General features: G+C 36.8%; 2 protein-coding genes and 1 pseudogene across 7 annotated transcripts in view; all 3 read left to right on the top strand.

Annotated features, from left to right (window-relative positions):
- LOC141386221 (serine/threonine-protein kinase pim-3-like) overlaps nt 1-2,876 on the top strand; it is a 35,298-nt gene extending 32,422 nt beyond the window's left edge. The window contains exon 9 of one of the 2 annotated variants that reach the window (XR_015493472.1): nt 2,726-2,876. The gene's annotated coding sequence lies outside the window, so the exon portion shown is untranslated. The remainder of the gene's footprint in view (nt 1-2,725) is intronic. The other variant, XR_015493473.1, reaches the window with a different exon arrangement.
- LOC141386220 (serine/threonine-protein kinase pim-3-like) overlaps nt 25-13,596 on the top strand; it is a 79,363-nt gene continuing 65,791 nt past the window's right edge. Inside the window, exons 1-9 of one of the 4 annotated variants that reach the window (XM_087257044.1) lie at nt 25-240; nt 873-917; nt 1,048-1,218; nt 1,341-1,423; nt 1,538-1,588; nt 1,665-2,037; nt 2,163-2,342; nt 2,433-2,528; nt 2,624-2,875. In XM_087257044.1, the coding sequence (XP_087113170.1) occupies nt 180-240; nt 873-917; nt 1,048-1,218; nt 1,341-1,423; nt 1,538-1,588; nt 1,665-2,037; nt 2,163-2,342; nt 2,433-2,528; nt 2,624-2,652 (1,089 nt within the window). In that variant the 5' untranslated portion in view covers nt 25-179 and the 3' untranslated portion in view covers nt 2,653-2,875. Of the gene's footprint in view, nt 241-872; nt 918-1,047; nt 1,219-1,340; nt 1,424-1,537; nt 1,589-1,664; nt 2,038-2,162; nt 2,343-2,432; nt 2,529-2,623; nt 2,876-7,075; nt 7,513-13,596 lie in introns of those variants that run through there. The other 3 variants (XR_015493450.1, XM_087257046.1, XM_087257045.1) reach the window with 3 other exon arrangements.
- LOC147843448 (uncharacterized) lies at nt 8,866-12,226 on the top strand (annotated as a pseudogene). Its single transcript, XR_015493490.1, has 3 exons — nt 8,866-11,131; nt 11,272-11,688; nt 11,935-12,226. The product of XR_015493490.1 is annotated as an uncharacterized LOC147843448 (transcript).

Raw genomic sequence — 13,596 nt, 5'->3', positions numbered from 1 at the left:
ACCTAAATTGTGCGTTGGCCATTTACTACGCAAGGAGTGACGTCAGGGACGTCAGTCACATGACCTTTCGTAATGCCCTGCTTCAGCGTGATTCGGCAATAATATGAAATTTAGCGTAAATAAACTCCTAGAAATGTGTTCCTCAGAAAATAATACAATAATTTTTCTGAAAACAGTTTATGATTCCTGTAGATCTCCCGAATGGAGAACAATTTCATCTTTGTCCACTTCTTCATTATGGTAAGTTACATTTATAGAAGAGCTCGTTTGTTTGGTAATGTTTATTAAAAACTTTATTCTTGAATTTCTGTGTGATTTTCGTTAAAGATTTCTCTGCTGCTAATGTCGGTGGTGACGCTATCAAGTTTTACTGAAAGCTGATAGGCCTATTACAATGATAGTTATTTAATTTTATAACAAGAGCTTTTAATTAATTATTATTAATAATTAAGATTTAGGAAATCGAATAACTGCATGAATTGTATTCATAAAAATAAAAAAAATATCTCAGGCACGCAAGGTCACGCCATTATTAGTTGCTATAGCAACGCGTGTTATTGTATGATTTCTGACCGCATATAAAAACAATCAAACCCATCGCAATCTTTTGGTTGAGAGACGAGGCGACTTTGCAGAGCATTTCTGTGCGATTCCTGAGATTTCTGAAGCTGTTGGAGGATTTCTGAGAAAGATTTATTTTAAAGAGCACAATTTCTCTAATCATCTTTATTTTAGTTATTTTTCTGATTATTTTTTAAACACATTTTTGTTGCTCTTATTTCATTCCTTCTTCTTCTTCTTCTTCTTCTTTTTCTTTACTTTGTTTTACATTTATTTTTTATATTTGTCTGTATTTGTCTGTTTTATTGCAGGTTGGAGGAGATTGTCCATGTCCCACATGGGTGAAGAAAGAGGAGGTGAGTGTTTTTAATCTTTCATTTGTTTGTCATTGTATATCACTGTATGATGCTGTATGGTGTTTGACTAATATGAAAAGGATTACAGAAGTTAACAAAAAAGATTCATTAAAAATGTTTTGATATACAGAAGATACACGGGACTGCACCACTGAGCTTCCTGGTTTTTTGGCTCCTCTGCCTTCACATTTGGCTGATTCTGCATCCACAGACCAGAGGAACAGCAAGAGGAAAAGGCAGAGCAGCAACCAGCAAACACTGTCCACCTCGTCCAGCAGACCAGCCAAACGCTCTCGCAGAGGTCAGCACAGCTCATCTTTTAGATCTTATGGCTCAGTTAGGAAATGATTTGTCATTGTAGAGACCCCAGCATGTTTTCTCTTTCTCTCTTTTCTTCATTTCTTGTGCTCTTCTTTGTTGCAGACTTGTACCAGAAGGGCCCGTTGCTGGGACGAGGTGGATTCGGCTCTGTGTTTGCTGGGATGCGCAGGTCTGATGGACTGCCAGTAAGAGATTTTCTTCCCTCCTTTGTTCAGACATGCTTTAGAAATGTTGCTGTCAGTAAATGTCATGTGTCACAATCAGGCAGGTGTGATTTACTCTGCTTTTCCTGTCTGCAGGTGGCCATCAAGTACGTGTCGAAGGACCGGACCCCCGAGCGACTGAAAGTTGTATGTTTTGATGTGAATCTGTAGTGTTTGCTGTGTTTGATTGAGTTCTGGATATAATGGAGGGTTTGTCCTGCAGGATGGTCAGGGTCGGCTGCCGCTGGAGGTGGCATTGATGACCCGTGTCACATCAGCTCCTGCCTGCCCCAGTGTCCTGCAGCTGCTGGACTGGTTTGACCGTCCCAGGCGCTACATCCTGATCCTGGAGCGACCGGATCCTTGCCAAGATCTCCAGAGCTTCTGTGAGGAGAACGGCTGTCTGGATGAGCGTCTTGCAAAGAAAGTGCTGGTGCAGCTGATTGCCGCCCTAAAACACTGCGAGAGCCGCGGCGTCCTGCACCGGGACGTCAAACCAGAAAACCTCCTGATCTCCACAGAGTCCCAGGACATCAAGCTGCTGGACTTCGGCTGTGGAGATCTGCTGAAGCGCTCGGCCTACAAATACTTTGCAGGTGAGTTTGAGTTACAGAAGGAAACGTTCTGTTGATGTTTGTGAACTTCTGCTGATCCACTAAAGGGAATTTGTCTGTACTGGAGCATGTTGAGCAGATGTTTGTGGTCTTCTTATGTCTCTCAGGCACTCCTGCATACGCTCCTCCTGAGTGGTTTCGTAGACATCGCTACCATGCGACTCCAGCTACAGTCTGGTCAGTAGGAGTGACGCTCTACAACATCATGTGTGACCGTTTCCCATTCAGAGGCGCACAGAGGGTCACGTCCAGAAGCAGACTGACCTTCCCCAGGAGCTTGTCAACAGGTAAGAGATTCAGACACATTCAGAGATAGCCTGGCGAGCGAGCAGAAGTGTGTTGTTGTGTGTTTCTGAAGACGGTGTTGTGTGTAACAGAGTGCCGTCAGCTGATTCGCTGGTGTCTCAGTGCAGCACCGGCTGATCGACCCAGTTTAGATGACATTGAGAGCCATCCCTGGTTGCACTGCACAGGTGGCCAGTGACATTACACTTATCTAAATCCAGCAGTCATGGCTTGGGTTGCATTGTCAGGTTCAGTGTAGATAAACGCTGTCAATGATTTGTAGAAGGAGAGCAGGAGGGGCAGAGGAACTGAGGAGAACAGATCCTGATCCTGAGCTTCCTCTGCTGCATCTGTGAGCCTCTGTGTGAAGCTGTACGAGCTGAAGACACACACACACACACACACACACACACACACACATCACACACACACACAAGCTAGTCTACAGTTGACAAATGTACAGTTTCTAGACCACTTAGAGAAAAACGGGGGAAGGTGTTAAATAAATCATAAACAATAAAGTTATTTTATACGCAATTACAGCAGTTTTTTTTTGTCTTTACTGGTTTCACTAAAATGTAAATGTTCAAACCAAGGGCAGCACAGTGACTCAGTGGTTAGCACTGTAACTTCACAGCAAGAAGGTCGCTGGTTCGAGTACCAGCAGGGCCAGTTGACATTTCTGTGTGGAGTTTGAATGTTCTCCATGTGTTGGCATGGGTTTCCCCCACAGTTCAATGACATGTGGTTTATGTGAATTGAATAAACTAAATTGGCCATAGTGTGTTTGTGCATGTGAGAGTGTGTGGATGTTTCTCAGTACTGGGTTGAAGCTGGAAGGGCATCTGCTGTGTAAAACATATGCTGAATATTTTGGCGGTTCATTCCCCTGTGGCGACCCCTGATGAATAAAGGGACTAAGCTGAAGGAAAATGAATGAATGAACACAGACACTGGAGGAATTAGGAGACTCTGTTCAGTCAGATATGATCATGCTGTCTGTAGTGTGCTGAACTAACTAGACCAAACCTTTATTTGCAATATTTGATGTCTAAATTTAAAACATAAAAATCTAAACTAGCCGAATTGTTTTACTTAAACACAGATCTGTCGATAATAAACTCAGTAAATGTCCATACACGCATGCTGATATTTAACAAATGTTTTTTTTATTTTGAGTGATCTTCAATTTTAGGTAAAAAAGAAAAGTTTCTATGAGAATTTGAAATGAACAATATTGTGTTTTTGTGGACATTGAACTACAAAATTTTCAACATTGAAGAGTGCTGAATAGTTTTTTGATTTAATCTTCAATTCCAAGTTAGAAAAAATACAAATACTAAACTTCTTACGAGAATTTAAAGTAAACACTACTGTGTTTTTCTTCTTTTGTGCACATCAAATTGCAAATTATCCCAATATAGCGCAATAAATCTCTTTTTAGGACGATCTTCAGTTTCAGGTTAGAATACAATTATAATTTAAAAAATAACTTTATTTAAACAATATGTTTTTTTCATGTGTAGGTCAACGTTTCAACAGCTCAATCATTTTAAAAAGCATGTGCTCAAACTAAAAGAAGTAAAAAAGTGCTTTTGTGGTGCAGGGTCACGTCTCTCCTCAGTAAGTGATCATAGACAACACAAGGGGGCAATGTTCAGCACAGAGAATCACAATTTAACTAAAACGTATAAGACAGCGTGTTTTTCATCATCTCAACAGTTTGTCTAATGAAACACACAATAATTTAACATTTATTTTAACAAATACAGCTCATAGTGTTAATAACATTGTTTACTCTACACTTTGTACCGTGATCATGATGATTGTTTCCTTCAGTAATAAGCACTTTTCATATTTGCTTATTTATTTAGCTGTCTTTATCTTATAGCACTCTGTCTTGCTTTCTATATTTTTATCTTAACACAATCTCTACATTTTAAAAGATTTGTTTGCTTAAAATGAGTTCACAACTAAAATTAATGAACAAACTATTTGTTTTCTGAAACTAAATTTTCTTCTGATTTGACTGCTGGACTGATCCATGATTGGGGGTGGGGGGACACAATTGCACACATGCTATTTAAGGTAAAATGTATTTGTTAAAGCCTTATCCTACAAAATATGACAGGAAATTACATTATTAGTATTTATTGTGGGCCTCCAGACTTTCTTGGGGCCCTAAGCGGATAATATAACTTTTCATTAATAAAAATACCAAGTTTTGGCATTAAAGGTGTGTTTAACTTACTCATTAGGCAGCAACAAACATTTAATTCATATTGTAAGTTCTCTGAACTTAACATTTAAATTTCTTTAAATGATTCACCATGTCATTTAAAATGATTGGTTGTGCTTGAGATTCTGCCTTGACAACCGTGCTGATTGATCAATATATGTTATATGACACAAGGTGGTCATTTTGCTTGTGATGCTGAATTCTCCTGAAGCGCAGCAAGACAGAGGCACTACCTGAACCCATCTGACGAAAGAGAAAAGTAGTTCAGTGTAGATAAACGCTGTCAATGATTTGTAGAAGGAGAACAGGAGGGGCAGAGGAACTGAGGAGAACAGATCCTGATCCTGAGCTTCCTCTGCTGCATCTGTAAGGCTCTGTGTGAAGCTGTACGAGCTGAAGACACACACACACACACACACATGCACACACACCAGCTCAGAGTGTAAACTAGTATGTGTTTTTAAAATGAGAATATGCAATGAAACAAATATATAATATAAATGAGTAAAACAAGCCAAGAGTAATCTAAATGTTTTTCATAATTAAAAATGGTTGTTTATATTCTGTCCAAGAATTCTGTCCTTTTCAAAGAAAATGAACAATAAAATTGAATAAAAAGTAAAAAAAAAAAAAGTCTTTACTGTTTTCAATAAAAAATAAATCTTAAACTTTTTTCTTCTCCAGTAAACAAAATGTTTAAAGTCTGCATGAACTTGAAGTTGCGACTTTTTTTTTGTATAGTGACGCAGTTCTTAGAGAAACTGAATATTAAATGACAGCGAGCTGATTGGATGTAGTAAAGTAGGCATTTCATTTAGTAAGATTGGGAAAAGTGTTTGGCCAAAGATATTACAACCTAACAGACACATCCTGCTCACCATTTCTGCTTAGTGTCAAAACTGACAGTTGGAGCAGCGTGGTTAAATATGTTAGTCATGCCCAATTCCTAAGATATACGTGATCTGACAATTTAACAGAAAAACAAACAGGAAGTGCATTTTTGTATTTCAATTAAGATTATAAGGGCAAACAAGTTTTGTTTTTTAATGACATGCACAGATAAATAGTTCCCCACAACACTAGCAATGTGAGCTAACAAAATCATACGGTTAATTTTGTCATAAGTTAACGGGGACTTTAAAATTAACAGAGACTCACTCACTATCAGTATGATCCTTTAAGAGAAATGGAAACACAGATCAAATTATTTATTGATATAATACATGCTTTATACAGCAAATAAGTGTTGCTAGAATACAAGCACAAGATGCTAAACTACATGCTTAGCACTTTCCCATAGAAAACCATTCTAAAGTAAACACTAAACATTCAGTTACAATATCTTACTCCAAATGTTTACAATTTGTTACTTTGATCAGTTCATGACAAGGGTTACAAAGCATGTTTACAAACATCTGCTTTATAATAAACTACAGTAAGGGCTAACAGAGTACAGTTAATAAATAATCATGTTGCATTTCAGTAACACACTGATAATAAATATACATATGTGTTTCCATGACATAAATGACCAGGTATTATTTCTGCTATAAATATGGCAACAAATAAATGCAGTGGGGCTGGATGGTATGATGTATATATCATTACCGTGGAATCAAATGTGTACTGAAAAAGAGTTTTCTATTCTGTTTATATTTCGAAATGTAGGTGTAGTTAGCTCACGTCTAGCATGCGTAAGGCTGAGAAAGACTCTCTGGCAGTGTTGTCAATTGCTTTATATTTGTGCTGCTCGATATTGGAAAAATCTGACATTGCATTTTTTTTTTTTGTTTTGCTGCGATATACATTGCGATAGGAATATAATTTCACCAGATGATTTGAATAGCTATATTTGGAAAGCTTTTATTAATTTAGATCGACTTGGATGATCAAGACTTTTTCTATGCAGTTCATCTGCATAAATTATAACAAATTACAAGCAATAATAAATAAATAAACAGTGCTTTATGCTTTTCTGGGGAGTGGAACAGTATTCAAGTACAGAAACGAAACAATCAAATGTAAAATAACATGGTCATCATTGGATAAATAATGTCAAATTTTGATAATATCTTTATCTTTTAATCATTATTAAAATTAATCCTGCAATGTGACTATTGCAAATACACACATTGCGATATCGATGCTCAAACAATATATTGTTCACCACTACTTTATATTTTCAACAAAAAGGATCACAAAGTTTATTCATACAAATATTTATACAAGAAATGTAATATTTGTATTTTAAAGGGGAAAACAACTGTTTATTTCCTTAAAGTGTTTACATGTTTGTAATTTCATTTTTGAGTTATTTACTTGGGATATATTTTATATTTGTGATTAGATGTTACTTGAGAAATGTTTATAATGATATTAATAAGGTTTGACCATAAAACTGTGAAATGTGAGATACAGTGGAATTTGTTGTTCATCTGAAGTCATGTTTTATTTACAAAATACACCAGAGATGTTAATGTCTGTTAACTTTACCAGGTAATGATCATCATTTTTGTCATGAAGACTCCTGCTCCGCACCAGAGCCAATGCCTTCCACTGATTGACCAATGGTTCCTGTTCCTGGTTTACCTGTCGCTGGTCAGAAAGAGCAGGATCTGAGGGATTGTCTCAACATCCATCAGTCCACTCTCAGCGGGATTAGAAACACTTGGGTCAGTTTATTTATTTAACTTTCTTGGCGCAGTTGGAATTTGGATGTCTCCTAAGGACATTAAAGCCACGATGACAAGTGTGTGTTCGGCAAGAAGACTTACACCTAGTTATCATTAGCTGTGTTTCCATCCAAAGAGATTTATCCACAAAACTGGAATATTGCAAAAGACATTTATGAATAAAGCACTGTTTCCATCTAAGAGAACAAAACTGGTCACTTCCTGATAAACCGGCACCAAATATAAAAAAGAAAAAGGGAATTTGCTGTGGTAGGAGAAAACACTGTGGTCCTTTCTCTTATATAATAAATGACTTGCACCTGGAGATAATAATACTGAACCAGTCTAAGGATGAACTTTGGCTGAATGATTTTAGAATGGCCAAAACAACATGTCAGATGCTCTACATTGTGGTCGGTCCACTTGTTTGTCTAATGCTGTACCATCACTCCTAGTTATCACATAATCTTTTAAAACAAAATCACATGACTTTCTTTGATGCGCATGTTGGAATTTATTTCAGTAAATGTCTTTCCATCATAGTTGGATGATTCAATTCAGCCTTTTTATTCTATGTTTGACGTAATCTCAACTGAAACATGGAGAGAGGGTGGGAAAGATTAGACAAAAAAAAAACAATCAGCCAATATTGTATTTATATCAATATCACATATCACAGCTCTGCCAGTGAGAGTGGTTGAGCTCAAGCGCATCAAATGAAAAGCAAATAGGAAGCGTCTTGAAAATGGCGGGTTATGTCAGATACTAGAGAGCATTTGAATGATCAAGATTTGATGAGAAACTGAAGTATGAGGTGATGGGGAAAAAATCATTGATCCATTTAGACGAAAGTGAGAAACTGCAAGCTTTGGATGCTTATATCAGTTTTATATCTTCAAAAGACAAATTCTGTCACTCGCTGACATGTAAAAAAAATATTTTAATTTCACATTATCTTCAAAGCAACAGTCACCAAAATGACACAATTAGGATCAAAGCCTAAGGGCCCTTTCACACACTCAGCGCAATAAGGTGCAAGGTGTGTATGGCGTGATTAGTTGCTATTTTCAGATCAGCACAACTGAAATTTTCATGCTTTGCACCACGTTGTTTAAATAGCAAATCCATTTGTGCCACTTTGTGGACTCATGGGTGTTCTGGTCTAAAAATGTGGTGTGTTAAGGCGTGTTGTTGGCGCATTGCTATTTTGAGGAACTGAAATAGGCCACGCTATTGACCAGATGAATGCTGGTTTAAAGTCCTGTGCAGAGCGTTAGCTAAAGTTAAAGAGTAAAAGTAAAGCAAAGAGAAATTAAAGAGGCCGACTGGAGGAGGCTCAGTCTTCATCCTCGAACAGATGATTTGTCTAACTGTTTTCTCACAAGTGAAGTGTTTAGTTTTTCCACTTACAAAGTCCACCATGTATATAGAAAATGAGCCATGGTGCAACACAGCTGACTCTTACTATACGTTCACACCGAAAGCGTCAAGAGCGTCAAAGGTCGCTTTGGGCACCCTGGTGACAACGCTGTCTGCCTTCACCTTTGGCGGCAAGAGCGTCAAAATTCGCTACATTGATCTTGTATTTAAAGGGGCCGTTGCAGCATATCAGTCACATTCCCACATAAAACATGCTTTCAACGTGAAAATGTTGCACACTTTTTATCAAATTTATTTAACAATGGAAGATCAAGTTGCATGTGGTGTGGCTTTGCTGCACTTAATTATCTAATGTGTCCATATGTCTGAAATATTCTGAAGCAGCAATACTGTTTTGTGCTGAGATTCCCGCTTTTTTAAGGAAAAATATATATAACATTAATTCACATGAGTAACTCACCAGTAACTTTTTAATGTATGTTCCTGTGAGAAAACATTGCAAATAATTGGAAATCCAGTGACCGCAATAATCAAACCTGTGGAAACAACTGTGGTCAGAACCAAAGTTCACTGTGACTGTGTTCTCTGGACTGCTCTCGTGCGGCAGACTTCTACATTCTGATTGCTTGCTGCCGAACCACATCATAGCTCATTACCAAAAAGTTAACTTGATTTCAACTCTCTTCGACGCCCACACCGGTGAAGGCGCGCTGCACTACTCCTCACTGCCGACTTTCATTGAAAATGAATGAATTCCGGCTACTTTGGCGCTGTCGCCGCTTTCGGTGTGAACATACGGCTAAAGATGAGACTCTGATTGGTTTAATGCACATTTTGCTGAAAACACACCCATAACTCATGAAAAGAATAAGCACAACCCTGTCGGACCATGCGCCAGAGCACAGAACATATTTTCCTGTCCTTAAAATAGCAAAATTGGATTCGGACATGGTCTTAATGCTTTTGTTCCATGCACTTTAGACTTTATGCTTAGATTGATAAAATAGAGACCTTTAAGGGGCAGTTTCAAAGAGTTATAAAATAATTTTGTATGGTATTTTGAGCTGAAACGTCACATACACACCCCAGGGTCATCGGAGACTTATTTTAGATCTTGTAAAAAGGGGCATAATACTGTAGGTCCCGTAACATTGTTATTTCAGACTGGGTCTCTGCTTCATCAGTGTCTGGGTGATTGCCTGTCATTGTGGACCAGTAGTTGACATGTCTAAACACTACTTTATTTCCAATACGAGGCACAGAGAGACAACTCATTTGTATTTAAGGCACATACACAGAAACAACACTTTTTAATCTGACAAAACAACTGACATTTTCAACAGTTTAAAACAAAAACAATGTATATAAATAAAGATATGTAGAGTATTTAAAGCTGAAATTTCACAGACACATTCTTGGGACTTCAAAAATAAAATAAGTGAATAATAGGTGCCCTTTAAATGATTAGTTCTCTTCCAGAATAAAACGTTACAGATAATGTACTCACCTCCTGACAGTGTGCCACTGCAATAGACACATTTCATGGTTATTAAGTTTGATGAGTCGTCAATAAATGATGATCAATTAAGGGAATTTATAATATCAGGCATCACATACAGCATTACTCATATTGAGCAGTTCTATCACTTTAAACACTGGGTTGGTAATGTGCAATGCTTTAAAATGTGCAGTTTTATTCTGAAACAGGAAGACAATGGCCAATTTCAGCATCTTGAATGGGGTGGGACATATCAAATACCAGAAGAGCATTTGATTGGTCAGCAGATGTGATGAGCATCTGAAGTTTGAGGTGTCATCAAATTATTTCTTGTTTCATTTTGCAGGAAATGGCAAATCCTAAAAAAGTATTTACATTTTTTTAAGAAAATGACCAATCATCATGCTAGGCAGGCGAGGCAGTGGCGCAGTAGGTAGTGCTGTCGCCTCACTGCAAGAAGGTCGCTGGTTCGAACCTCGGCTCAGTTGGGGTTTCTGTGTGGAGTTTGCATGTTCTCCCTGCCTTTGTGTGGGTTTCCTCCGGGTGCTCCAGTTTCCCCTACAGTCCAAAGACATGCGGTACAGGTGAATTGGGTAGGCTAAATTGTCCGTAGTGTGTGTGTGAATGTGTGTGTGGATGTTTCCCAGAGATGGGTTGCTGCTGGAAGGGCATCCGCTGCGTAAAAACTTGGCACTGTACTAAAATGTTGTGTGTTGTAAATGTATCTGATCAGGGGACATAACAGATACAACTATAGTGACTGTGATGATGAAAATTTATTTGGAAAAAAGAGACTGGAAAAGAAAGGCAGAATGGAGGATCTTTCAGAAATTGATGCAGCACCGCAAGTACCATCACCACCAATGACTATGGCAGAATCCTTAAGAACACCATCAAGATGCACAGTTACTTTACGTTCCAGTACCCCTAGGAACATTTACAGTCCTTGTTCCAGTGCAGTTGGAGATCAAGACAGAACTTATTGCAACTCGTCATGTCTTTGTAAGAATTCAAAACATCAGTAAATTTGTAAAGGCTTAATGCAGCTAGAAAGTAAAGATTAACTAGAGAACACCAGCAGTATCTATCCCACTGTTGAGATATATGATATGTTATACTAATTCATTATTTGTGTTTTTTAGCATTACTGACTGAACTTATAAAATCACAAGAGGTCATAAAGCAGCAACTGGACCTGATTCTCAAAAATCAGCAAAAACAAAGCAGTACTCTGCAGCGGGATGAAACTCCAGATGCAAGCACATTTGACCTTCCTTTGTCCAATTTATTTGATTTAGAAAAGCTTGAACATCAACTAAAGGAGCAGCCCGAACAAAGGAAGAAAGTGGTAAGTTCAAGCTCTTTTGTATTTCATAGATTTTTTTTTTATTTTAATTTATTTTTTGTTTGTTAGTTTATTTTACTTATTGGTAGGTTTTCCACTAAAGAAGCAGTGTGGCGTGTCCTAGGAAAGCTTTCCTTGGCTAAACAAATGAACTGGAGTGGGGCAAACCAAAAAGTGGCTTTTCGTGCACTCACCCTAAGGACTGTCGTAGTCAGTAAGTTGATTTGAAATATACATTTCAATACATTTAGAGGCTGTTATTCATCTGTGCCAAAATACCTTTTATGCAGAATGTGTATTTAAATCATTAACCAGAGGAACAAAGAATCTTTATATAATGTGATTTTAAGTCCCATTTAGGTTGTACTTATGTGAGAGCAAACATGAATCTGTTTTTTTTTTTTTCGATTAACATTTGTACTTGTTCACAACAAATCATCTGTTTATCTTTTAATCACAGATGCAGTGAGGACAAATGTCCATACCAACAGCGCCACTGATGAAGAGGTGGAGAAATACATCACAAGGTGGCTACAACTTGCTCCTGATAGGGTTGATGGAAGGAAGGAAAGAGAGCAGCTAATGTGTCAAATGTCTAAATCACTTTATTTTTTTAAATTATTTTATTTTATAACAACATTTTAAGTGTATTAAGATGTTCCCTGATACTTGGGCAATTTGTTTCTTTCACTTTCTCTATATATATATAGAGAAAGTATATTCATGCTATATTCATATATATTAGCTATATATATTCATGCTATTTCTTTATATATACAAACATATATATATATATATATATATGTGTGTGTGTGTGTGTGTGTGTGTGTGTGTGTGTGTGTGTGTGTGTGTGTGTGTGTGTGTGTATATATATATATATATATGTGTGTGTGTGTATATATATATATATATATATGCTATTTCTTAAACTGGTTTCTGTTCAGGTTTCTATAAAAAAATAGCTGTTTTAAGATGTCTTGTGCAATTTCATAGATTTTTACATGGGTATTTTAAGTTGTTTCCTTTTTTTAATTTTGTGCAGTTTCAAAGCTTTTTTTTACAGTCTATTTGGAAACTTTTGTGTTTGTGCAATTTCAGAATTTTTTAAAAATCTTCCTGTTTACTTAAATTTGTTTATAATGTGTCATTATTCTGCAGCTTCATTGTTATTGCTTTATTGAAATTTTTAATTCTTGAGCAGTACAACATGTATTCAATTTTATTATTATTTGTTTAATAATTGTTTAATCAATAAATGTTTTTTGTTATTTATTGTGTCCTTTGTTTGATTATTTGCAATGTAGGACATGTATGCTGTTTGCAATTTATTCAAAGGTTAAACGCTTATTTACTGTTATATCAACACAAATGGTCTATAAGTTGTGACTATATTGTTCTCTGGTGACTTAAACTGTATTTACACACACACACACACACATAAATAAATATAAATTAGAGACACAGCTTAGATACCGATTGAGGGACGTAAACAACAACAATGGTTCTCATTCTTTCCTGGATTACATTTTTAATTAGCTCCCAGGAATCCAAAAAGGTCCACATATTGATTTTATAATGGAAGTCGTTTTAACATTAAGATATGATTAAATTGCCATTGCTTATATACTCAAAAGATGGCGTTACAGGGACCCAAATCCTAACAGAATTATTATCTACAGTGCTTCACGGAAATCATGCACTGCACGTTTAATCAGGGTAATTGCATTTGGTGGCGCGGTGGCGTTGCTGTGGTTACTATAATCAGTGACGTTCTAAAAAAGAATGTGTTCGAAAAGCCGTCGATGACGTTGAGAAAGTGTGAGCTGCATTAAGTGTCTGACCATCGCTGACATTAGCGGTATGTAAAGATCTTTCTAAAAGTATCATTTTAAGTTGTTATATTTGGTTGTTTCTACGTGCTTTTGGTGACGGACAAAGATTTTACTATTTCTCTGTCTAGTTCTGTGGATTGTACTGAATGTTGGTTGGAATGTGAGATTGCCTTCTTAACTTATTTTGGCGACTTGTCAATTTTAGGCATTTGAATATATCTATTTTTCTAGTTTGTGTATTCTGTTGTCTTCTTTAACAGCTTATTCATTATCGTAGAATGATTTTTGTT

Source organism: Danio rerio, chromosome 6 (genome assembly GCF_052040795.2).
Source record: "Danio rerio strain M-AB ecotype USA chromosome 6, GRCz13ab, whole genome shotgun sequence".
Lineage (NCBI taxonomy): Eukaryota > Metazoa > Chordata > Actinopteri > Cypriniformes > Danionidae > Danio > Danio rerio.
The sequence above is the reverse complement of the archived record's forward strand: the minus strand, read 5'-3'. Positions and strand labels throughout refer to the sequence as shown.